The 23,525-nt window shown below is 36.7% G+C and overlaps 1 protein-coding gene across 5 annotated transcripts in view; it reads left to right on the forward strand.

Moving 5' to 3' along the window:
* CDC42BPA (CDC42 binding protein kinase alpha) overlaps nt 1-23,525 on the forward strand; it is a 162,522-nt gene that overhangs the window by 80,218 nt on the left and 58,779 nt on the right. For 3 of the 5 annotated variants that reach the window (XM_080587650.1, XM_080587646.1, XM_080587647.1), the window contains exons 7-15: nt 4,125-4,218; nt 4,744-4,944; nt 5,520-5,768; nt 8,166-8,245; nt 9,314-9,480; nt 10,364-10,486; nt 15,999-16,132; nt 17,704-17,946; nt 18,197-18,307. In XM_080587650.1, the coding sequence (XP_080443776.1) occupies nt 4,125-4,218; nt 4,744-4,944; nt 5,520-5,768; nt 8,166-8,245; nt 9,314-9,480; nt 10,364-10,486; nt 15,999-16,132; nt 17,704-17,946; nt 18,197-18,307 (1,402 nt within the window). The remainder of the gene's footprint in view (nt 1-4,124; nt 4,219-4,743; nt 4,945-5,519; nt 5,769-8,165; nt 8,246-9,313; nt 9,481-10,363; nt 10,487-15,998; nt 16,133-17,703; nt 17,947-18,196; nt 18,308-23,525) is intronic. The other 2 variants (XM_080587648.1, XM_080587649.1) reach the window with 1 other exon arrangement.

Consider the following 23,525-nt stretch of genomic DNA (forward strand, 5'->3'; position numbering starts at 1 on the left):
GGAATGTGCCATGTATGGGTTTAGTATGTCTCAGAGGGAATACTTTTTCTTGAGTCTTACCGAACAAATGAAATTCTACTCTGGCTCATTAACAGAGAAATCAAAATATATAGCAATAATCCAAATGTCTGCTGTAGTCTCATTTCAGAATTTTGTTTATATTAACACAGTTTGTATGTAAAATGTTTGGGTTTTAATTATGGCTTGAGAAGGTAAACTTATTTTAAAGAGAGTTGAGTGAAGTCATCTGGATAAACAAGCCAATCTGAAGTATGAACAGCTTCCCACATTAAACCAAGAAGTATTATGAATTTTGAAAAATGATTCTTTAAAGATTTTTTCAGTTTTTATCAGAAGCCTTCACACTTCTGTTTTCTACACTGGTGAAGTTGCCAGCATCGCACAAACTTGTTATTCCTATGGCATTCCTCAGCTGAACGGGAGCAAATAATAAAGTCTGCAAAATACAAATAGCATCATTTTGTCCAAGCTGCTGTTGAGTACTGATTTTCTCCTATAATCAAGGCTAAAGCAACTGAAAGAAATAGAAGTCACTCCCATGGCTGTCCTCTGCGTTGGAGTCATGGTTTAAATGACCAAATGTGTGTTTTAAGAAGTTTCTTTGCTCGAGACTTCTGGGTCCTTTGAGACTGGTATGTCACTCATTCAAACAAATAAAAAAACAGAACAGCAGTCTGTGCTCAGATCACAACCTCTGGTGACAGTACTGCATAGAAGTCAATATAAGGAAGGATTGTACTTCTTTGGGTATGGTGGGTACCCATACCCCCTTAATCCACTGTGGTGTACTTCCAGAAGAACCCGTGCAACAGATTTGCTTTGTACTGGGTCTGTCTCTAACAGCTTGTACCCATCGCCTCCTATGTTCTTTGCAGTTTCCTTGTTCTGCTGGATTGCTCTATTTCAGAGCTCTAAGAATGAAGGGACTTTCACTGCAGTTTAAGGAGATGATGGTAAATAGTACTCTAGAGAAAGCGTGGATACTCTTTGTTAATAGTCCTCTACGTTGCAGTACCAAAGAAGATTCCTGTGTAGCAGAACAAAAGGTTAATGAAGAAAGAGGACAGAGGAAGTACAGACTGGAGGAATAAGAAACCAGTGGGAGTGGGAATGGAATCTGGGAAATGACCATGGGGAAATACTGACTGCTGAGAATTTAGGAGAAAAAAGTTCACGTGTACAGGCAGGGAAACTAGGACTAAAGAGTGAAGAAGCTGACAGTGAGAGAATGAAATCAGAGTGGAGGTGATGCAGGTTTGATTGGCTGTGGAAGATTGGACATCTCAATTTCTTAGGCGAGTTTAGGAGGCAGGAGATGGTAGGAATAGAATTACAGCTGAGATGGAAGCAGCGGTCCAGTGCATACACCAAGGGAACTGGGATAAGCCAAGGAATATGGGGAAGACCATGCTCTATTTAGAAGAGAAGAAAAATCAGTTCTGATCACTAAAGGAGTAAACAAATGTCTTCAAAACAAAAACCTGGAGTAAATCTCTTAATTTTAATGGAATCTAAAAAGTGCTCAGCAGAGATGTGAGGTTTATGACATTATTTTTCCCCATACTGTACATTAAGTTGGCTTCTTTTTCCTTAACTGTAAAAATTCCTCATGTGAAGTTATTTCTGAGCCTCACAAACTTCACTGTGCAAGAAGTACTTGTTCCTCTGAGTGCTTTCAGTGTTTGCAGTTTTGTTTCAGCATAGTGCAGAAAACAAAGTGAGCTTTTCCATGTTTTCTGCTATTTTGTGAGATGGGGTAGGGGAGGTCAGTTTGGTTTTATTATACTAATTATTATTATTATTTCTCTTAGGAACGTACTAAAAGATTGAACATGCATAAATGGAGTCTCGAAGGTGACTCATGTTTTTGTTTAGCTTGAACTAGGTCCAGCTTCTAAGAGGAACTTGCATGCTTTTACAAAGTGTTTTATACTGGAGTTACATTTCCAGAGGTCTCCATAGCATGTGTTTGTTTTCAGTTAGGAACATGTTTTTGGTGGGTCACTGTAAAATAAATAAAACTATTTCTGCAATCTGCAGGTTGCAATTCTTTGGCATATTCGGTGTCAGCAAAAATCAAGAGAAAGAATGTTATTTAGAGAACGGTTTTGGTTAATTTTTATGGTTTGCTTTGTAATGTAATGTCTTCATTATGCCATGTCACATGATGCAAAAAGTTTAATTTCACATATAGTGTTTAGTTGTTACTTTATAAACATTTCTACATTTTTTTAAGGCAGCTAAAATTTATTTTCAACGTGGGCCACTTTGAGTTTTGAAATTGAGCTTTTACCTTGTGTTTTTATCCTGTAAAGCCTCTTAACGTTTGTGTGCCAGTATATTTGGTTCCCAAGATACACTAGATCAGAAACTGATTTCTGAGTTTCATTTGAGTTAATGGTGCGGCTTTACTGGCATAAGAATTGGTCTGGTTACACGGGGAATCTGAGATACCGGCAATATTATCTATACTTAAAATGAAGAGATTGAGTGCCTTGGAGGCAATACCGGCACTGCTCTTCATGCTCTGTAATATCTGTTGTTCAAGTCACAAGACACAAACGGTTAGGCATTAAATCAGTAGACGCACTGTCACTGCTGTGGCCCCAGGGACCCTGGAGAGCTGCAGAATTGCACATTGGTTGTTACCTGGGATCTGCTGGCACATTCTCTTGCTCTGCTTGTCACTTCTCTTTGTCTTTTGCGTGCTGTCAGTTCTGGTGACTGGGTCAGCAGCGGGCCTGAAGAATGGGAGGATTGCAACTTCGGTAGCAAACAGGGTTTTGTGGTAACCCAGCTGCATTCAAACCATGGGTGGTCAGGTGCCTGTGCCAATTCTAGTTAAAATAAAAATACTTACTGCTTTGAAAAGACTGGGGGTGGGGGGGAAGTAAATTGTAATAATGTTTCTGCTTTTGTAAATTAACTTTTTAAAGTTGTGAGTGAATCAGGATTGAAGTTAGTTACAATAAATGGATATTTATAAAAGGTAGTTTATAAAGCCAGATGCTACATGTGAATTATTGCATATATATATATCCAAGTGAAAATAATTATTGGAGTAAAAGCCTGATATAAAACCGATGGCTTTACTGATACATGATAACCCTAATTCACAAAGTAATCTTTCTTCAGAACAACGTGATGGTACTATATTAACTATAACTGACTGCGTATAAAAGTGTATAACTGGGTGTAACAGGGTGAGAGCTTTGCACAGTTGCTTCTGTAATGCCACTCAAGGTGACTTTCTAATTTTGCCATTATAAATTCTCAATAAGCAATGTTTAGAACAACAGCATGAGCTGGCAATGGGCACTTACAGCCCAGAAAGCCAACTGTATCCTGTGTGGCATCAAAAGAAGCTTGGCCAGCAGGTCAAGGGAGGTGATTCTCCCCCTCTACTCTGCTACACTTTATCTATATTTCAGTGTACTTGGGTATCTGTAAGACATGAGACAAAAAAAAATCAATTTTGCAAAATAAGGAATGTTTATTATGATGCCTGTTTAGAAGGGTTTTTTCCATTTGTGTTATGACCTGAGTAGGATAGGTGCAGATTTTGGCCAAGCAAAGCTGCAGCAGTCTGTACAATGGCTTTGTTGGTCATTTCAGTAGTATGACAGACATACATAGTGAGCTGAGATGTGAGAGAAAAATGCTGAAGAAAGACATTAATTTTAATAATCTGTTAGTTATTTTAGTGTTTCGTTAACTTTTGTTCTGTAGTAAAACTTATAGTTTGTCTTCAGTGTTTGTGTTCATCTTTCACTTGAGAGCACTTCGCTAAAATTCTTTAGATGATTTAAAGTTTTGTATACTTGTAGTTCAGAGCTAATAAAGTTGTCTTTTCTACCTGTGACAGATGAGAAGAGTTTAACTACACAATTCTTACTAAAATCAATATGCATTGTATGATTTGATGTACAGCCCCTGTCATGAAATGTCCCTTGGTAAAAATTTTGTTACATGATTTGTGATAGTGTTCCATCTACTGATCTTTTCTGTTTTTCAATGATAAAGAGTGTTACAGAGTTAATGATTGGACTATATGTTATGCAATACATTTTTGGACTAATTCTGAATTTTTTTTTTATTTGCAGGGATATTAAACCAGACAACATTTTGATGGATGTGAATGGACATATTCGATTAGCAGATTTTGGTTCTTGTCTGAAACTTATGGAAGATGGAACGGTAAATTAGAAAGAATGATATATTCATAAATTTTCCTCAGTCCTTTGCTAGCCACTAAAATATATGTTAATAAAGAGAAAAGGTGCCTTATGTCAAATGAAATGGAATTGTAATGGTATTGGTATGTAACTAGCCTCAGTTCAAAATATTACCGCATGCTGTTTGGACTTACTGTTTATAAAATGCTTAGGTTAATATATGTAATCATATATATTATCTCAAATATAACACTCCAGGGCATGATATGTGCCCTAAAACATAATTAATCAATAACAACTCTAGACTAAGCATTGGCAGTTTCTTCTTTCTCTTTTATTAAATATTCGTAAGAGTTTATCAAAAAATGTCATTGGAATGCCTATTAATGAAGTAACTTGGATGCTTAAGTATTCTTTTATAAATTTAGAAGCTTTTTTTTGTGTTTAGGTTAAACTAGGCTAAGTTTATATACATGCACAGTGCCACAAGCAGCAGTGTCTGTAATGATGGAAGTTGATTTTAGTCCTGCAAATGTAACTTCTACAGGTCCAATCTTCAGTGGCAGTTGGAACGCCAGACTACATCTCTCCAGAAATCTTACAGGCCATGGAAGATGGAAAAGGGAAGTATGGGCCTGAGTGTGACTGGTGGTCCCTGGGCGTTTGCATGTATGAAATGCTTTATGGAGAAACACCCTTTTATGCTGAGTCCTTGGTGGAGACCTATGGGAAAATAATGAACCACAAAGTTAGTGCATTTTCTTTCTGTCTCTCTCTGAGCTAATTTTAATAAGCAATAGGGTAACTTGGAGGTGTATTTAAAAATAAGGCTTTATGTAATAATTATGTCAATGTTTATAAATGTAGAACATAAAGTATGTTTCCGTATAGAGTTTATGGTTATGGATTGCAGATGACTTTGCTTTAGGATAAAGCAGTTGAAAGCTAAAATGTGGATTTGGAAACACAGCTGCTAGTTCACTCTATGGAGCAAGTCTTGGATACGTTGTATTGCTCCTTTTGTGTTTCTTGTGTTGGTTCTATTGGTTGGCTTATGCAGCAGATTCTTAAATGTTCTTCCACTTGGAGGCAGCTGTAGAATCCAACAGTTTAAGAGAAATTCAAATAAGAAAATCTAGGAGATAAATTTTAAATAGTTTCTCTCCTTTGTCAGAAGTCTTTTACCTAGAAACCTTACTATGTATATTTAAGAACCTGCATATTTGTGCATTTATTTTTCTACATAATAATTTTCACTCAGAAGAGTGATTTCTCTAACTTTTTGTTGGTAATAAACTATTTTCTCTTACTTTAATTTTCAAGGAGAGGTTTCAGTTTCCTGCTCAAGTGACAGATGTCTCTGAAAGTGCAAAGGACCTCATCCGAAGGCTCATTTGTAGCAGAGAACATCGACTTGGACAAAATGGGATAGAAGACTTTAAGAACCATCCATTTTTTGCTGGGATTGATTGGGACAACATTAAAAACTGTGACGCACCTTACATCCCAGAAGTCAGCAGCCCCACTGATACATCAAACTTTGATGTGGATGATGATTGCTTAAAAAATTCTGTAAGTATGTAATTAACATTTTGAGAAGTCTGTTTTTGTTTTATACTTTACAACAAAACGTATATAATAATGGCAGTATATTTCTGTGTTCATGATGTTCTGCACAAATATAAATAAATGAAGCTTTGAAGAACCTGTAGGGAGGTATAAATTCATAGCTTGGAGTCTGATCGTCCAAGTATGGATCTGTAGGGATAATTTCTGTTAAATATTGTACAGTCTTTGTAACTTTACGTCTTACTTACACGTATGACTTATTTGCAGTCACAACTTCTTAGTGTCCAAATTTTTAAAATAATAATATATTTACATGTAGGTAGTCTGCAAGACACTATTTTTAATAGAACATTGTTGATAGTTGTATTAAGTTTGCATAATGCATTTTGTTGTAGCACTGTATTAGTAATTGCTTGTATCTCTGCCAAACCTCAGTTCATTCTGAGTAAAATTTTTCAAGCTTCTTTTCTGACTTAAGTTGAACTTTGGGAAAATTTAGGAAAAATGTTACAGCTACTTTTTTTTCAGGAGCAATCTTAGTGAGACATAAGTAATTTAGCCTTTGCTAAAAAGCTTGCAACTAAAAAGTTGCATCTTTTTTAACATCTTTTTGAAGATGTTAAAAATCTTAGTGTTTCTATGCTTTTAAATGGGACCTTTGACAGATGATAGGGATCCTAGCATCAGAGGAATGCCTTGTGTCATCTCTTTGGAAATGTGTTTTTATTTATTGAATGGTTCAGAAATCTGTTGCATGCATGTGAGGTGAAGCATTTGCACTGTTTTTGCTTTTGTTTTCTGAACTGCTTATGCTTCTCAGTTCCATTGAGCTTCCTGGACCCACAGATAAGCTTTAGTCAACATGACTTGATATAGGCAGGATGTGACTGTTGTTTGCATTCCCATTCCTCCAACAGCAGACTAAAACCAGATGAAATCCAGTGGTAGAGGTATGTGTCTGTCTACTCCTTTCAAGTAGACAGATCAGGCAAATCAGTGTGGCTGCATAGGAACAACATGCATTTTTTACTTTTTTTTTTTTTTGCTAGTTTTTATGGTGAATGTCAAAATGTCTGGAAGAGGTGGAAAAACTCTCAACTTGAACTATATGAAAAGTAATAAATTCTATGGTTACAGTGTATAAAGCAGTCATAATTCTCAGTTGTTCTCCACTTGAATCTGGTATTGCCCATTTCCTTTCACAACTATTTTTATGTTATAACTTTTTTATACGGTCTTCCAATATGTTTGCATATTATTTTGTCCAGGGACAACTGTCAGGATTGGGTGGTAAAAATGGATGCTGTCTGTAGCAGGTCTTTGTAAAGCTTGATTACCTTTTGTAGCTTATTCACACTGTCTAAGCTTCTCCTATCTAGGGGCCTTTTTTGATGTGAAGATCATTTTTCTGCTAGAAGGTCAAGTTTGTGATGTAATATAGTTGATGTCACCACCCAAGAAGTAATTTTGGATTTCTTTTGAATACAGTCTTGTTACCTGTTCTGTCCTGCTAAATTTTACATTAAAACATGTACAACTGGTTCTCTTCTTCTTTTTCTGTTTGATTTCAGGAAAAAAAAGAAGCATTACATTTTCTTTTATTTCAAATGCTTTATCACTCTCAGGGTCACATGCTTCTTCACAGGGGGCTGCCTTTGATGACCATTATGTAAGCAGGCATTATGCAAGACAGACTGGGAGGCAACCTTTAGTGTAACAACATAAACCTTGCATCTTGGGATTAAACAGGAAACTTTTAACAGTATACTTAAGAATATTAGAACTTATAAGGCTTCCAGAAATATAGCAACAAGGTTGTTTTAGCCTGAAGAGAAACTCAAAGATTTGTCTCGATATGTAATTGTCTGTAGTTTGTTGATTTGTCTGGCAGAGAAAAGGAACAATGACGGTAGAAATGTTCAAAACATTAATGGGGTTAGAAAACCCTGTTATAATACTTTTTTTCTAGAAAATTGTTCTGTCAAAGTAGAGAGAGCCTGCTCAGGAAAGGCGTAAATCTATGGGCAAAAGCCCTGCTGACTGAAGAGCAGAGAGGAGTAAAAGAGGGAATTAAAAAATACTGTGTGAGCTAAGAGCTTCTTGAAAAACAGACGGAGTTAATTGTCTTTTAATCTTTATTATATTCTGCTTTCCTCCAATGATAGTCTGTTTAATCAGAAAAACATTTTTATGCCAGCATGTTATATTTTTATATATTGCCTGCTATTATAGGTAGATTTAGGTGATGCCATTTCATATTTGAGCTGTATATAAGGATGACTGAGAATCTAGTTAATATGATATTGTCACTAACACTTCACACATGATTAAACTCTTTTTTTTATTATTTTTTTAATCCAGTTGGATATTACTTGCTCAACTGTCCTGTTATTTTTCTAGGAGACAATGCCTCCACCATCACACACTGCATTTTCTGGCCATCATTTACCATTTGTGGGTTTCACATATACGAGTAGCTGGTAAGTAAAATTTCTGGAATTGTCAGTAGGATAGTTGCATAATATCCGGTTTCTCTCTGAAACCCACTATAAACAGATAACAAAAGAATGTGTTTTATTGAGGAGATTACCAGGGAATAAACTAAAATGCTGTTTGTCCAAAATAGTGAACCTTCTGCAGGTAAAATTTACTTCAGTGTATAGGTCAACAAATCTGTTCAGAGGTGTTATGTTGAAAATGGTGGTTTTCAGACAGTGTGAGAAGTTGACCACTTATGGCAAAGATAAGACCAGATGTGTGGACCCAGAGAGAACTTGGCTTATAAGTCTTTAAAAACTGTTTTATTTCTAGTCCTTTGAAACTCTTCTTAGTTTGAATGGAAACAACAACAAAAAATACTCTTAATTGTAAATTTTGTATTAATGTGGTATTTGTCATGGTCATCTCTACTGCTAAATAAAACAGTAACAAGAAAACCTACATACTCTTCCTTGATCATTTCTACAAATAAATAAATAATTATTACAACTATTGAAAAGCCAGGCATGTTTCTGCAAACATGTGCTTAGTACTAGTTACGTGAGATGACCTCTAGACTTCAAAAAGATTATTTGCATAAGTAGCAGTGTGTGTAAATGTGTATACACAGAACCAAGGCCTCATAGTATTTCTGATATATAGATGCTCAGATTTTCATGTGATAATTTCACACCATTTGTTGTAGTTGTTATAATTAAAGTACTTGGCAAACTTGATGAATAATTTTAAAATAAACTGTTATTGTAATCTTATTAAGTATCTAGACACTCACTTTTTGCCATCTGGAAACTAACTTGGACTGTCTGTAATGGTTATTTTTAATCAGGAGTTTATTCACTTTTATATTATTAAAAACGCATTGGGGATATCAGTCATGCTAGGTAGAAATGAATTCAAGTTTTATTAAGCACATACTGACAAACTATTATTTTATTGTGTAATGATTTACGTAGTTATTCACAATTTAAACAACTTTACTGTTTGTTTGTTTTTTAAATTTTAAACACGTCCTGTTGTAAAATGAAATACTGTTTAATTTTCTTTCCCAGTGTGCTTTCAGACCGCAGCTGTCTCAGGCTGACAGCTGGACCACCCTCCATGGATCTTGATGCGAGTATTCAAAGAACTTTGGAGGACAGTTTAGCAACAGAAGCTTATGAGAGGAGAATAAGACGTCTAGAACAGGAAAAGCTTGAACTTAGTAGAAAACTGCAAGGTATCATAGAAAAATCTTTCAGTCATGATTTTGACTTAATTAGCTTGTGGTTATGTGAAGCACAGTTTATTCAGTGGAGAAAAAAAATATGACTCACAGAAAGATTTCTAGAAGAAAAAGATCTCTTATTTCCGTTGACATATTAAACTTCTGATAGTCTTTATGCCTGAAATATCGTGTGTATGCAACTTCTTAAAACATGCTGACACCGCTTGCACTATGTCTTATATAACCATTCTGGTGTAAAGATTTAATAACCATTCTGGCATAAAAAGATTTAATTCTAAAAATCTGTAAGAACTTAATTTGTCCAGTTGACAGTTGCTGAAAGTAATTGGCCCCATGTCATTAGAAATTATATATTGTAGCATCCTGAAAATAATTGGCATCATAGCATCCTGAAAAAATTGGCCATTAGCCATTAGAAATTATAAATCATAGCATCCTAATCTGTAGACATGTATAGTTTTTTACAGGAGTAAGACTTGGTCTTGCTGGAGACTGGAAAAGATTTTTGACACATAAATGACTGTGTAACCTAATGCAGTTCTTGAATTCTCAAAGGTGTATGTTGCTTTCTATTGTTTGGGGGGAAAAAAGAAACGTTTTTTCATTAGATCTGTAGAGGCATTCAATAATAATTGCAACTGTAGTTTTCTGAAATATTCATCATAATTTAAATTTCTACCTTAATGCTGTTTTTGCTTTAAGGTTTTGAGTCTGCACGTTAGGTGTTAATGTCTGGGATACGGCCTTAAGTGCATACATGTAAAATGCCTCAGTAGAGGGGCTTTTTGGCATGTCTTAGTTAACCAGTAATATCCTTCTGACCACCTAGATGTCAGGCGTGTAATTGGTTCCTCTCTTTTACATCTGTTTTTAGAGTCCACCCAGACAGTACAGGCTCTGCAGTATTCAACAGTGGATGGCCCAATTACAGCAAGTAAAGATCTAGAAATTAAAAGCTTAAAAGAAGAAATTGAAAAGTTGAAGAAACAGGTAACAGGTAAGTTATAAATATTAATGTAACAACTGTAAGAGTAAAGAATACTTTGACAAGATCTTTTTCCCCCAGTGTTTTCCTTTTAAAGAATTTTCCTATCTATTTTTACTTATCGTTTTATTGTTTGCTTCTCAGTTGTAGTGCAACATTTTTTTCAAATTCAGCTTAGTACTTAGTACTTGAGTATTTTCAGTTGCAAGGGAAAGGAAATTTCAGTGACTTCTGCTATTGCCATTAGCGGTGAATTTCCACTGGTTTTAAATTGTGGTATTGCTAATTTACATGGATGTGAATCAGGCTCTACCTAAGAATCTGAAACCATGACCAATTTCCTTTGTGCTTCCTTGTTTTTGTTTTGTTTTGTTTTTTTCCTCCAAGAATGTAGTGCAGGAGTAGATAGAGCAATTGTTTGGTTATTTTTTGCTCTATCAAAACTTCTTGCTGTCCTTTTACAAGTCAAAGTCACTTTGCTGTCCTTTTATAAGCCACTGTAGCATACCTTAGTATTTCTCACTTTGTATGCAGGTACATAGATAGTAAACTGGAAAGAAAGAAGGTATTGATTCTTGCTTACATGGCTAAACAAACTTGAGGGATGAAGACTTCAGTCTAGCAGTTTTAACAGTCTGAAAAATATTTGGTTTGTGGTTTAACCCAGTAGACAGCTAAACGCCATACAGCTGTTTGCTCACTCCTCCTGCCCACAGTGGGATGGGGAAGAAAATGGGAAAGTGCAAGAACTCAAGGTTGACATAAGGACAATTCAATAAGAACGAAAAACAACCCTCGCCAACACACACGCACAAGAAAGTACTTTAAGCTTGAAAAGCATTTCTGAAATTTGTGCAGGTAAAGAGCTGAATTTCTTAAATTAATGTCATGTTACAATTTTTTAGAACTCTCAAACTAGTTAAAAGCAAAGATCTACCTAGTGCAGTATCCTGTGTCTTGAAAGAGGCTACTGGGGACGTTTATGGAGAGTCAAGGAAATTCAATACATCCAAATTCATCTTTGCTATCCTTACTCTCCCAGATTCACCATATTTTAAGAACTTCTAGAGTGAGGATAATTTTTATTTAGGAAAATTAACAAGATTGATGGAGATTGTCAGGTATTGAGACTAGGAATGTAGAAAGAAGGAGGAGAAATCCTATTTTTCTTGTCAACCCAAACAGGAGAAAGTGTGCATTTTATCAGGGAAAAATCAGACACGGTAGATGGATATCTACTTGTATAACTGTAGGTTACCTGTGGCAAGGGAAAAAGAAGTGAGAAAATGGTCAAAGAAACTAAAAAAAGAGTTGTTCTGGTTTATATTTGTGAAAAAGCTTCATTCAGTTCCTTCAGGAATGCCAGCAGGGACACCCATAGAAAGAAGAACTGGAAATTAACTTCCAGACATTTTAGTTGCTGTGTTTAGACTCTGCTGCTATGTTACAGGGCAGAAGCACACTATATATGAATTGCAGACTGTAGCACATAGGTTATATTATGCTAAAATTGTGTGGTCTTAAAGAGTCTGTGTTACAGATATATAGTTGGACAGCTTCTCTGGCATGATGTAGCAGTTTTGCATTGTACCATAAGCCACGTTCATGTCCAAAAAATAATGCTTAAGTAGCTCAGGGAGGATCTCACTAGTCTGAGTAATGTCCTGTTGGTGCTATGTCAGAACAAAGGTTTTTGTGAAGCTGATCTCCAGCCAAATGTCCTTCCAGTTGTTGCTGTAACGAGGAAAGGCAAGACACAATCAGAAATCTCTGTTCTGCAACAACCCTCAGCTCTGTTTTTGGTTCAATGGGACCAGTGAAAACCAGCATTCATTAGAACAGTTTTTTCGTAGGACCGTGCATTTATAGAAATGCAACAAGGACAGCTTTAACTTATATTTTCCTCTTGACTTACGGAGCTGCAGCTCAGATTTTAGTTCATTCTTGCAGATATTACTCTCTTTCTCTGGTATTGAAAAAAAAAATTAAAAAGGTGTGGAACGTTCTCCAACACAACTGATATCCATTTCTATTCATAAAAGAATTCAGTGTCTGGTAAAGGCAGCTAATATTGAGAATATTAATTGATATTATTTTCCCTTAAGTACCATTAAGAATTTTCTGTTTCATGCCACATACGTATTGATATATTTATTCCTACAAACAACATACGCTTTTGGTTTTTGGGTTGGAAGTGAAGAATGTGATCAAATAAGGAAGACGTACAGTCATGTAATTCACCTAGTCACCACATAACTTCCCCAGTATATATTTGAATGCCTTGCCAGGTCCAGACATTAAAGGCACTAAGTAGAAGGCACTCATTTGTGCCTTGAGTTGTAGCTAATCCAAGTTAATTTCATAAAATTGGGTAGAGAGAATGTTGTGTTTTACTTGATCTTATGGTTGGTGTGTGTGGTGTATTTTTTTTATTTTTTATTTTTTTAAGAGATAGATTTTAAAACTAAGCTATTGACATAAGACAGGCACAAACCAGATGATGGTCATGTCTGAGTGCACCCAGATTTAGGGGAGCTAGTTTCCAGTTTACTGGATGACCTTTAAAATATCTGTATATCCAAGTCTAGAACTGATGAACTTTAAGAAGGTTCAGTTCAGGTGCAGAGCTGAACTTTATGCTTTTGGCTCATCTCTTGGGCAATTAAATGTAATAACTTCCTACAGTGAGTGTTTGCATATATTAGCTAAAATGTGAGCAACAACTAGAATGATTAGAAGGAAAACTACCGTTTACTACTCATATGTTACAACCAGCTTTTATACTCTAACCTGTTTTGCTGCCTCTTCTGGAACTGTAAGTGTAAACACCCATTTAAAAAGGTAATAAAAATGAACGTAAAATTGTGTCAAATTAAAGAGTGTAACCAGTGGAACCTTAGAAAAATACGATTTTTTTTTTGTCTGCCTATTTTTTCGGGTAATGACAAGCTAGCATATGCTTTCACTTTTTGAGGTCAAAGTTGTAATTTTTGTTCTGTAAGTTACATAGGAGAAAACTTTGAGGAATCTTTAACATTGCCAAATATGTAAAAGGCAGGAACAGAAGAAGAAAACAGAGCTATGGAACAAAGTAGTTCATGCACAGAGGAGAGATTTATCTTGGATCAGCAGAGCCATATATAAACTTTCTTTTTGCTGGTGACTTTGGAGTAGCCTATGTAAGGCAGCCAGTTAATAATTTATGTCTTTGAGCTACATCTCTTATTTAAATGCATTCCTTTAAATTTTTAAACAAGAGTTAATGAATTAGAACGGTACTGAATATTTGTATGAGTACAAGGTAATGGTATTCTTTTGCTTATAAAATTCTTGTGTTTCAGAAATTACAGTTCCTCGAAATGTATTTTTTTTTAATTTGATTTCCCTGAGAGTCAGTCTCTTAGGGTTGCATTTATGAAAAGGTTGTAAAAGGCTCTTATCAAGAGTATGGATGGGTCCTTGTTCTGTGGATAAATACATATGGTCCGAAGTCCTGCCACAACTATGAAATATGAAGACATTTCGCCTTTGATTTCAGAAATCAGAATTAACCCACCTTCACATATATCGTGCTTTAAATACATGTTTTTAAGTGACAAGCTAGAAGGAAAACACTATCTAGAAATTTTCAGTTTTCTGTTATATTTTATGGATGCCAGCTTTTTATATTATAGCATTTGAGAGTATTAATATGACATTATTTAGCTGTGTCATAGAACTGTACTTTCATTGTATAAATGACAGTAAGAAAATGGATGTAGTCGTTTTCCTGTACTTATAATAGTAAAGTAGATCACATAAACACAAGTGGTTTTCATACTAGAAGTAAGTAAAATCTTCTGAAGTTAATTTTAAGTGTATCAATAGGAGAATGTTTCCCAGCTCTCTCTTGCATTGGTTACTTCTGCTGATCCTTTATGGGGAGGAGGAAACTCTTTATAGTTATGATACACTGTAAGGAAAGATACATTAAGTATCACGATATCATTAAGTATCGTTGGCCCAGCCAGCACAGGTTCACAAAAGGCAGGTCGTGCTTGTCCAACCTCATCTCCTTTTATGACCGTGTGACCAGACTAGATGAGGGAAGGGCTGTTGATGTCTACTTAGACTTCAGCAAAGCCTTTGACACGGTCTCCCACAGTCTTCTCCTGGGGAAACTGGCTGCCTGTGGCCTGGACAGGTACACTCTTCTCTGGGTAAATAACTGGCTGGAGGGCTGTGCCCAGCGGGTAGTGGTTAATGGAGTTAAGTCCAGCTGGCATCCTGTTACAAGTGGTGTCCCCCAGGGGTCGGTACTGGGGCCTATCTTGTTTAATATCTTTATTGATGACCTGGATGTGGGGATTGAGTGTACCCTCAGTAAGTTTGAAGATGACACCAAATTGGGAGGTAGTGTCGATCTACCTGAGGGTAGGGTGGCCCTTCAGAGGGATCTGGATAGCCTGGACTGCTGGGCTGAGGCAAATGGGATGAGGTTTAACAAGCCTAAGTGCCGGGTCCTGCACTTCGGCCACAATAACCCCATGCAACGCTATAGGCTTGGGGAGAGTGGTTAGAAGACTGTGAAGAGGAAAGGGACCGGGGAGAGTTGATAAGTGCTCGGCTGAACATGAGCTGGCAGTGTACCCAGGTGGTCAAGAAGGCCAATGGCATCCTGGCTTGTATCAGGAATAGTGTAGCCAGCAGGAGCAGGGAGGTGATCATCCCCCTGTACTCTGTTCTGGTGAGGCCGCACCTCGAGTGCTGTGTTCAGCTTTGGGCCCCTCACTACAAGAAGGACATCGAGGCCCTGGAGCGTGTCCAGAGAGGGGCTACGAAGCTGGTGAAGGGCCTGGAACACAAGTCCTGTGAGGAGCGGCTGAGTGCACTGGGGGGTGCCTGAAGGGAGATTGTGATGAGTAGAGGGTTGGCCTCTTCTCTCAGATAACTAATGACAGGACTCGAGGAAATGGCCACAAGTTGCGGCAGGGGAGATTTAGATTAGATAGCAGAATCAAACGTTTTCTCTCAAAGAGTGGTCAGGCGCTGGAGCGGCCTGCCCAGGGAGTTGGTGGAGTCACCATTCCTCACGGTGTTCAAGAAGCGCCTGGAAAAGGTGCTACGAGATAAGATTTAGTAGTTTAGTGGGTAGTATTGGTGATAGGAGGACAGTTGGACTAGATGATCTTGTAGGTCCTTTCCAGCCTTGTGTTTCTATGATTCTATGGTGTGCACAAGTCAAATGTATAGGACATGTTATGGCATGCAGTACAGAATTATGTGTAGGGTGTGATTATTACAATGTGAAAAGACAAGCTGTCATTTTCTACGTTGTGTTGCATCAAGCTGTGACCTATCTTCTGTTAAAAGCAAATATGGTAGTTGAAACCACCTAATCCCTATTATAAAGCCAGGTAAGAATTGCATTAGTTTGTGTTAATTTGAAACCAAAATAAATACTGAAGAGGCTTCAAACAGCTAGAGTATGCTATTCTAGAATAACCTTCCCTTAACATATTTAGAAATATGCTGCTTTTTCTAGATTCTGATCAGCTAGAACAGCAACTTGAAGAGGCCAGCACTGCAAGGCGGGAGTTGGATGATGCTTCCAGACAAATAAAGGCTTTTGAGAAACAAGTCAGAACACTGAAGCAAGAGAGGGAAGATCTTAATAAGGTAAAAGTGTTTTGTCAGTGACTATTCTAAATCCTAAAGACTATTTTTACTTTTTAATTTTGCTTAAAATAACCTTTGAGTGTAAAATTAATGAGTAGGTAACAAATGTTTAATGTGACCTACTTTGCTTTCTGACTTTTTTTAAGACAAGGACAGTATTTAAAGCATTGTATGTAGGATTGCTGGGTGGTCCTAAGTGACTAATTCCAGATAGTAAACTACTCTATGATCCAAATTGGAGAATGGTTGCAAAGAAGTCTCAGATTAAGATGATAATTAGAGTGATTAGAAGATGGAGAAGAGAAGAACTATTTCAGACAACTATTTTAATCTGAAATAAGGGTGAGACTGTAGCAGGGAAAAAATGTTCAGAATTTACTGTTAGGGATGTGGCATGGAAATGTTCCAAGAAGAGAGATGTGAAAAATTACCCAAATATGAAGACTGAAAAATTATTTTTCTGATTTTAGTTTTCTCTATCTCCCTAATTCCTCATTTTCTTATTTAATAACATACTGACTTCTGTGGCTACTTTGCCGTCATGATTAAATCAATTTGAAAATACAATTCGGTGCAAAATACATCAGTTTGCTTCTCATCGTGATTTGTATTAGCACAGTATTGTAGAGTCCACGTTCAATGTTTACCTGCCATCTGTATTTAACACTTTTTCTTTTAACTCATAAGGTTTCTAAAACCTTGAGAACTGCCAGTTTATCTAAGAAGGACTATCTCTATTCTAAAACAACCCGTAGTGATTTGGACATCTTTAAAAAACCTCAGGAAATGCTTTTAAATTTGTATAATGTCAACAGTGCCAAATATTAATTCTTCCTGCCACTTTATCCTTAGACTTACTTTTCCATGCTTCTTTGTTCTTCTCTAATTTGGCTGAACATCATTAAACCATATTAACTGTTGTGATCTTTCATTCATAGTGTAATAAAACAGATCTAAGACAACAGCAAGCTTTGTGAAGGTTTTTCACTCTAGGGGTATCACAGCACTGGCTGTGTTTTTATGTGGGTTCTTGTAAAAGAATAATTATCATATATTATTGTTAAACACAGTGTTTTGTTGCCTGAAACATTCTGTAAAATTTATATTATGGTATAGTGTGTGGAAATGATTGTTGCCATGGGTAGGTCAGTTTTTAGAAGCTTTTAAAGTAGAAATTTTCATAGACCAGAGTTCTCCATTTAGTTAATGCAGAAGCCTTTTTTAAAAATTGAGATGAATGCTATTATTTTTATTAATTTACGTAGTTCATGAAAAACTATGCCAATGACATTTTTTAAGATAGCAAGGTATTTTTATGTTTTAATGTGAGTGCTTGAAAGCCTTTGTATTGAAAAGCAAATTCACACTTTATGCAGTTTAACTGACTTCAGCAGTAAAACCTGGCCTCTTACCGTATTTATAGAAGCATACAATCTGTATTGTAGATGCATTTATCAGAAGAAATGAGTGTGTAGTTTCTGTTCGCTCTGGAGAAGGTTTTAGATGCACATCCAGAGAATTGGCCTTGCAGCTTTCTAGGTTTATTACTTAATTCTTTTTTTAAACTGTAGGAACTGGCAGAGTCTAGTGACAGATTAAAATCCCAAGCCAAAGAGTTGAAAGATGCACACAGCCAGCGGAAATTGGCAATGCAGGAGTTCTCAGAGATGAACGAGCGGCTGACAGACTTGCACTCTCAAAAACAAAAGCTTGCCCGCCAGCTCCGAGATAAGGAGGAAGAAATGGAAGTGGTGATGCAAAAAGTAGAAAGTTTAAGGCAAGAGTTACGCAGAACAGAGAGACTTAAAAAAGAAGTAAGTAGTGAGAAGACTGTTTAGAATCTATGAAATTGTAGTTTTATGTAAGGTTTTCCAAAAAATGTATTTTTTGAATGTTATCTGTAAATCTTTACGTCTTTGTTATTTCAAACAGTACCAATTTTATTTTCTAAGAATTTGAAGTGTCCAGGTTAGTGCTGAAAATTTGTCTTTCTTATTGAAAATCATCAATAGGTTTTGATAAAATGTAAGAATTCTGCCTATTAAAAATTACGTATTTTTGTAGCTGGAAGTCCAAGCTGAAGCTGCAGCTGCTGAAGCATCCAAAGACAGGAAATTGCGAGAGAAGAGTGAGCAGTACTCTAAAGAGTTGGAAAGTGAAGTAGAAGGGCTAAAGGTTAGTGTGTTCAGATATTAGCACCTGCAGACTTGCTAGTCAACTGGTACTGGATCTGTTTGATTGTTTTCAGTTGTAAAACAAAAAGATATTGTTTGACACTCCAGTTGATGCTGAATACTAATGCTAGCATGAATCACATTGTTGTCAGGAAAATGAATATTTGCCTATTGCAGTTTTCAGACCAGTGTGTTCACAGCCAACTGAAGTATTCCTCAATACTTGATTTTTTACCAAATTGCTTCCATTATTACTTTGTTTACCTGGTAAAAGCATTTTTAGTGGAGGGTAGCTGACTATTTGAAGATAAACTTGCAGCCTGTGTGGGTTTCTGTATAGGTGTTTTATGTACTGTATTGTAAATGAAAAGAAAGATGGGTTTCTCCACAGTAGGACTCAACTGATGTAACTATAAAGGAAAAGTTTTAGTGTATTTAGTGTTGTATTTATTTTGATTAGATTGTTCACACATGGTTTTGTGTTTTCAGAAACAGAAATTTAAGTAAGCCAAGAATATTAACTGTTATTTTATTCTATGCCTTAGCTTTGTGTATGGTGCTCCAAAGAACACAAAAACCTCATTCTCAAAAATGGAATGAGGTTTTTTGGTTTCTCCTTACAGACTTTTGTTCATTTACAGCAAAATGCTGTTCCCAGTGTTTTGTCCAGTAGGATAATTCTAAACATTTTGTGCAAAATGTCAGGTTAGGTCTATTCTGGTCTTAATTCACATGAATAACAGTTTTGTCGTTAGAATTTTCTGGGATATTTGTCAACATCAAGTCACTACACAGAAGTTTTTTTGTTTTGGTTTGTTTTTTCTTTAACACACATTCTTTTATTTTGCCTTCCTTCCTTAAATGAAAATAAAGAAATTCATTCCTCATGAAATCTGGATTTATAAAGCTTCCGAGGCTGTGAATTCAGATTCTTATCTGAAAATTAAGACGTTTGTTCTGCTTTCATGAATCTTCACCATCAGCAAAGAGTTTGTATAACGTTTTAGGAGGCGAGAGGAATTTATTGGAGATTTACTGAGATTAAATGGTAAGCTGATTAATAACAACAAGTCAGCTTTATCAGAATAGGCAAGTGGAATTGTAGCTTTCTTACTAACATTTCACAATACAGTGTGTATGCTTTGGGTCATGGAAAGTTGTGATGTGGCATTTTCCATTCACTAAAAGCTCTGTACAGCTTTTAGTTAGGAGGCTATAATAGAGGAAAGGTTAGTATTTAAAAACAAAGAGAAAAGGAAAGTGTCTATAAATGAGAACAGAAAAGCCCATAAATGATGGCAGGTTAAATGTACAGGAATTTGACAATTAAAGAAGGATGGTGTAGAGAATACTTTGCAAAGGATGCTCAGACTGATTGTGGGAAGTCCTTTAAATCAAAAGCAGGAAGCCACCTTAGAAAACTCAAGGAGCTGCTTTCTGGCAGGAATGAAAGAAGTAATCTCTGAGTTGATAGGGCTGTGGAGAAATGTTCAACAAAATTTTCGCTTGTCAGACTTCACTGCTGAAACAGTGGAGATTGTCACAGAGAGTGCGCTCTTTGTAGCAAGTATGTCAGAAGAGCTGAGTTAGTCTGAGGATGATGTGCAGGAAGCATTAGAGCTGGCAGGTGAATAAGATATGAGGTCACCAGGAGCAGGGGCCTCACCTAACTTGGATGAGAAATGGCAGAACTGCTAGCCAAGATGTACACCTTTTCACAGGAATTCTCAGAACAGAGAAGATTCCCAGGTATTAATGCTGGAGCCATTTTTATCAATGTCTTCATCATTATCCAAGAGAAGGACATGTGAAGTGAAATCTTGGAGTTCATGAATGGTACAGGGCTCTTTAAAGCAGGCAAACACCACAGAGATAACAAGAGAATCCAGAAGGATCTCAAGAAAATTACTGTGTAAAAGGGTGTCAGAGGAGCTTCATTGTAGCTAAAATGTATGGTTATTAGTGGAAGAATAATCTAACCTTGTCCTACGCACTACTGATTTGGGACTGACAGATACAACTCAAGAAGGAGCTCTTGGAGTCATTCCTGGCAGCTTTCTGGAGTCATTGGCTCAGTGTGCAGCAGTAGCAGAAGAAGACAAAAAAAAAAAAAAAAAAAGGGATGTCATCAGGAAAGTTCCTGACAAAAATCTGAGAATTATTTGCTGCTGTGTAAAACTTAACCGCACGTGCATTATCTGTGCTATGCATAGTTTAGTCTCTTTTCAAGAAGGATGTAGTGAACTTAGAGAAGTCACAAAGATGGGCGACTAAAATGATCAAATGAGAGGCACCTGCCTCTAAAGTAGTATCAAAAAAGGATGTGACACTAAATTTGGACAGGAGGAAGCTGAGAAGAAATTATGTTTAAGATTTATGAAATCATGAAGGTGGTGGATAGGGTGGATGGCAATGGCTGTTTGTGAAATCCTACAGTACTATGAGTGGGGGCACTTGATAAACAGGACATGGATTTTAAATAGTACTTCTCTTCACAATGGGGATTGAACTTGTGGGCCTTGTTGCCACAAGAGGCTGTGGTTGTGACAGTATAGGCAGATTCATAAAGAGATTATTCAAACTGATGAACACCAGGACCCCTGAGACTATGCAGAGAGGTACCCTCTAATATCTTTAGTCCAACAGCTGTTGTATAACAAGGGGAATGCACCTCATAAGAAGGCACACTTGTTTGCTGTCCTGAAATAGCCACTGCTTTAGGGAAAATACTGGTGTGACCGAGTAAGGCATTTCTTCACAGTGAACTCTAACTGGATATAGGAGTGGTAAGAGTAGTGAAAGCATGAATAAGCTAAGAAGTTATAGAACCAGAGAATCATTCAGGTTGGAAAAGACCTCTTAAGATCATCTGGTCCAATCTTTAACCTAGCACTGCCAAGTCCACCATTAAACCATGTCACTAAGCACTACATCTACACATTTTTTGAAGACTTCCAGGGATGGTGACTCAACTACTTCCCTGGGCAGCCTGTTCCAATACTTCAGAATCCTTTCAGTGAAGAAGTATTTTCTAATATCCAATCTAAACCTCCCCTGGTGCAGTTTAAGGCCATTTCTGCTTGTTTTACCACTTAGTGCTGGGGAGAAGAGACCAATCCCTACCTTGCTGTAGCCTCCTTTAAGGAGGTTAAGGTAATTGTAGTGTGTGATAAGTTAATGACTTCAGACAACATGTTGGAGGAGGAAAGCAAAAGAAGCCAGTTACCATTTGTAATAAATCACTGTTTCTAATAAAGCTTGCATTAACATTGAAAAACAGAGCAATATATAACAATAGAAGAGGAGGACCTTGATTTTCATCAGATATAATAATGTAATACGTATAAATCTACAAATAACACCTACAAATATAATATCTACAAATCTCTGTCCTTCGCCTGTGGATGGACATGTTTATTAATATTTTTTATGGCATTTCATAGATGTAGTAGTAGATCTTATACTCCCTGTTTACTTCAGTAAACTTAGTTATAAACCTTTGGTTATATACTCATACAGCCCAAATTCTGCCCAGATCACAGTGCTTTATGTTTCTTATCTGCTGGCTGTAGCCCTTCAGAGGCCTACACTAGGTATAGATTCAACAATGCAGATGGAGGTTTGGATTGCGTAGACGTAAGTTGCAGTCCTTTAATGCAAGAAATACCACCAACACATTATCTTCTTTCTGTTATGAGATATTGTAAGTATGTTCATACGCTAGAATTTCAAAATAAGCATACTCCTTCAGGCTGTTTCCAGACTGAAGAGGACTAATTACACATATAGCAAAGGTGTGTTAGGCAAGTCTGTTTTGGGCTGACTGGATGATTTTGGTGGTAAATTATATGGCTGCATTATTGCAGTATTTAACGATTACTCTTCTTTATTCTACAAATGCAAAACTTGATATCTGTTATGTTGCAATTACAGTATCTGTAGTATGTGATATACCTGTCAATTCATATAGTAATACTTACAATACTGCTGTCAGTTTGGACTATTCAACTTCATAACTGTCTAATGAAAGAGCTGCTGTTTGGGGCTTTTTTTTTTGTTTGTGTGTCGATGAGAGAGGGAGAGAGACGAATTCCTGCACTGAGCTCTGGCATCTATCTATCTATGTGCCATGAGATTCATTATGGAATCATAGAATCACTCATGTTGGAAAAGACCTCTAATATCATCTAGTCCAACCTTTACCCTAGTGCTGATAAGTTGGCCTCGGCCCACTGGTCCAGTGTATCCTGATTCCTCTGCAGAGCCCTCCTGCCCTTGAGCAGATTGACACTCGCTCCTAACTTGGTGTCATCTGCAAATTTTTTTTTTTGCACTCATCCAGATCATTGATAAAGATATTGAAGACAAACTGGCCCCAGTACTGAGCTCTGGGGCTCACTTGTGACCGAATTCCAACTGGATTTAACTCCATTTACCACAATTTGGGCCTGGCCACTCAGCCAGTTTTAATCCAACGAAGTGTATACCCATCCAAGCTTTGAGCAGCCAGCTTCTTCAGGAGAATGCTGTGAGAAATTGTCTCAGTTGCACCATACGTTCGCATATAACAGGCATGAATGAAAACATATATTTGGAATTTGTGCTTACTAAAATTCAAAACATTTTTTCTGTTTATTATTCTAGTTCTGTAAGCCACTGTACAATACCATCCAGCTCTCTCTTCTACTGCAGCACTGCAGCATCTGTTTTATGATCTTAATGGTATCTTTCAGTTGTGAAATAAAACATGAAAAAAACATTAAAATCATGGTGTTGCAGAGAAGTTTTTCACATGATCCACTGCAGTATATGTGTAGGCAATTCATCATGTTGGGCAGTAATGAACAAGTTAAGTAATTAACTACCTGTGCATGAAGGGAATTTCTTCCTTTCCCCCTTCCCTCCCAAAACAATCTCTACTTAGTATGGCACTTTTTCCCTCTGATCTGCAGTTCTGCATCCTAACAGCAGGATTTTACTCCTTTTTTTTTTTTGGTGTGTGAGATGGAGTTACAGAAAACGATGAGATAGCAGCATGTATCTGGCTTGTACATTTAGGGGGTTTTACACTGTAATGCTGACATGAACAGCAAGGCTCAGTTTTCTCACATTATACATCATGGTAGTAACTCAGATCATCAGAATGTTCTACAGTGACATTTAGCTCTTAAAGCCTGTTCATACATGAGCTAAAGAAACTGTGCAAAACCTTGGTTATC

Source organism: Anser brachyrhynchus, assembly GCF_964034855.1.
Source record: "Anser brachyrhynchus genome assembly, chromosome: 3".
NCBI lineage: Eukaryota > Metazoa > Chordata > Aves > Anseriformes > Anatidae > Anser > Anser brachyrhynchus.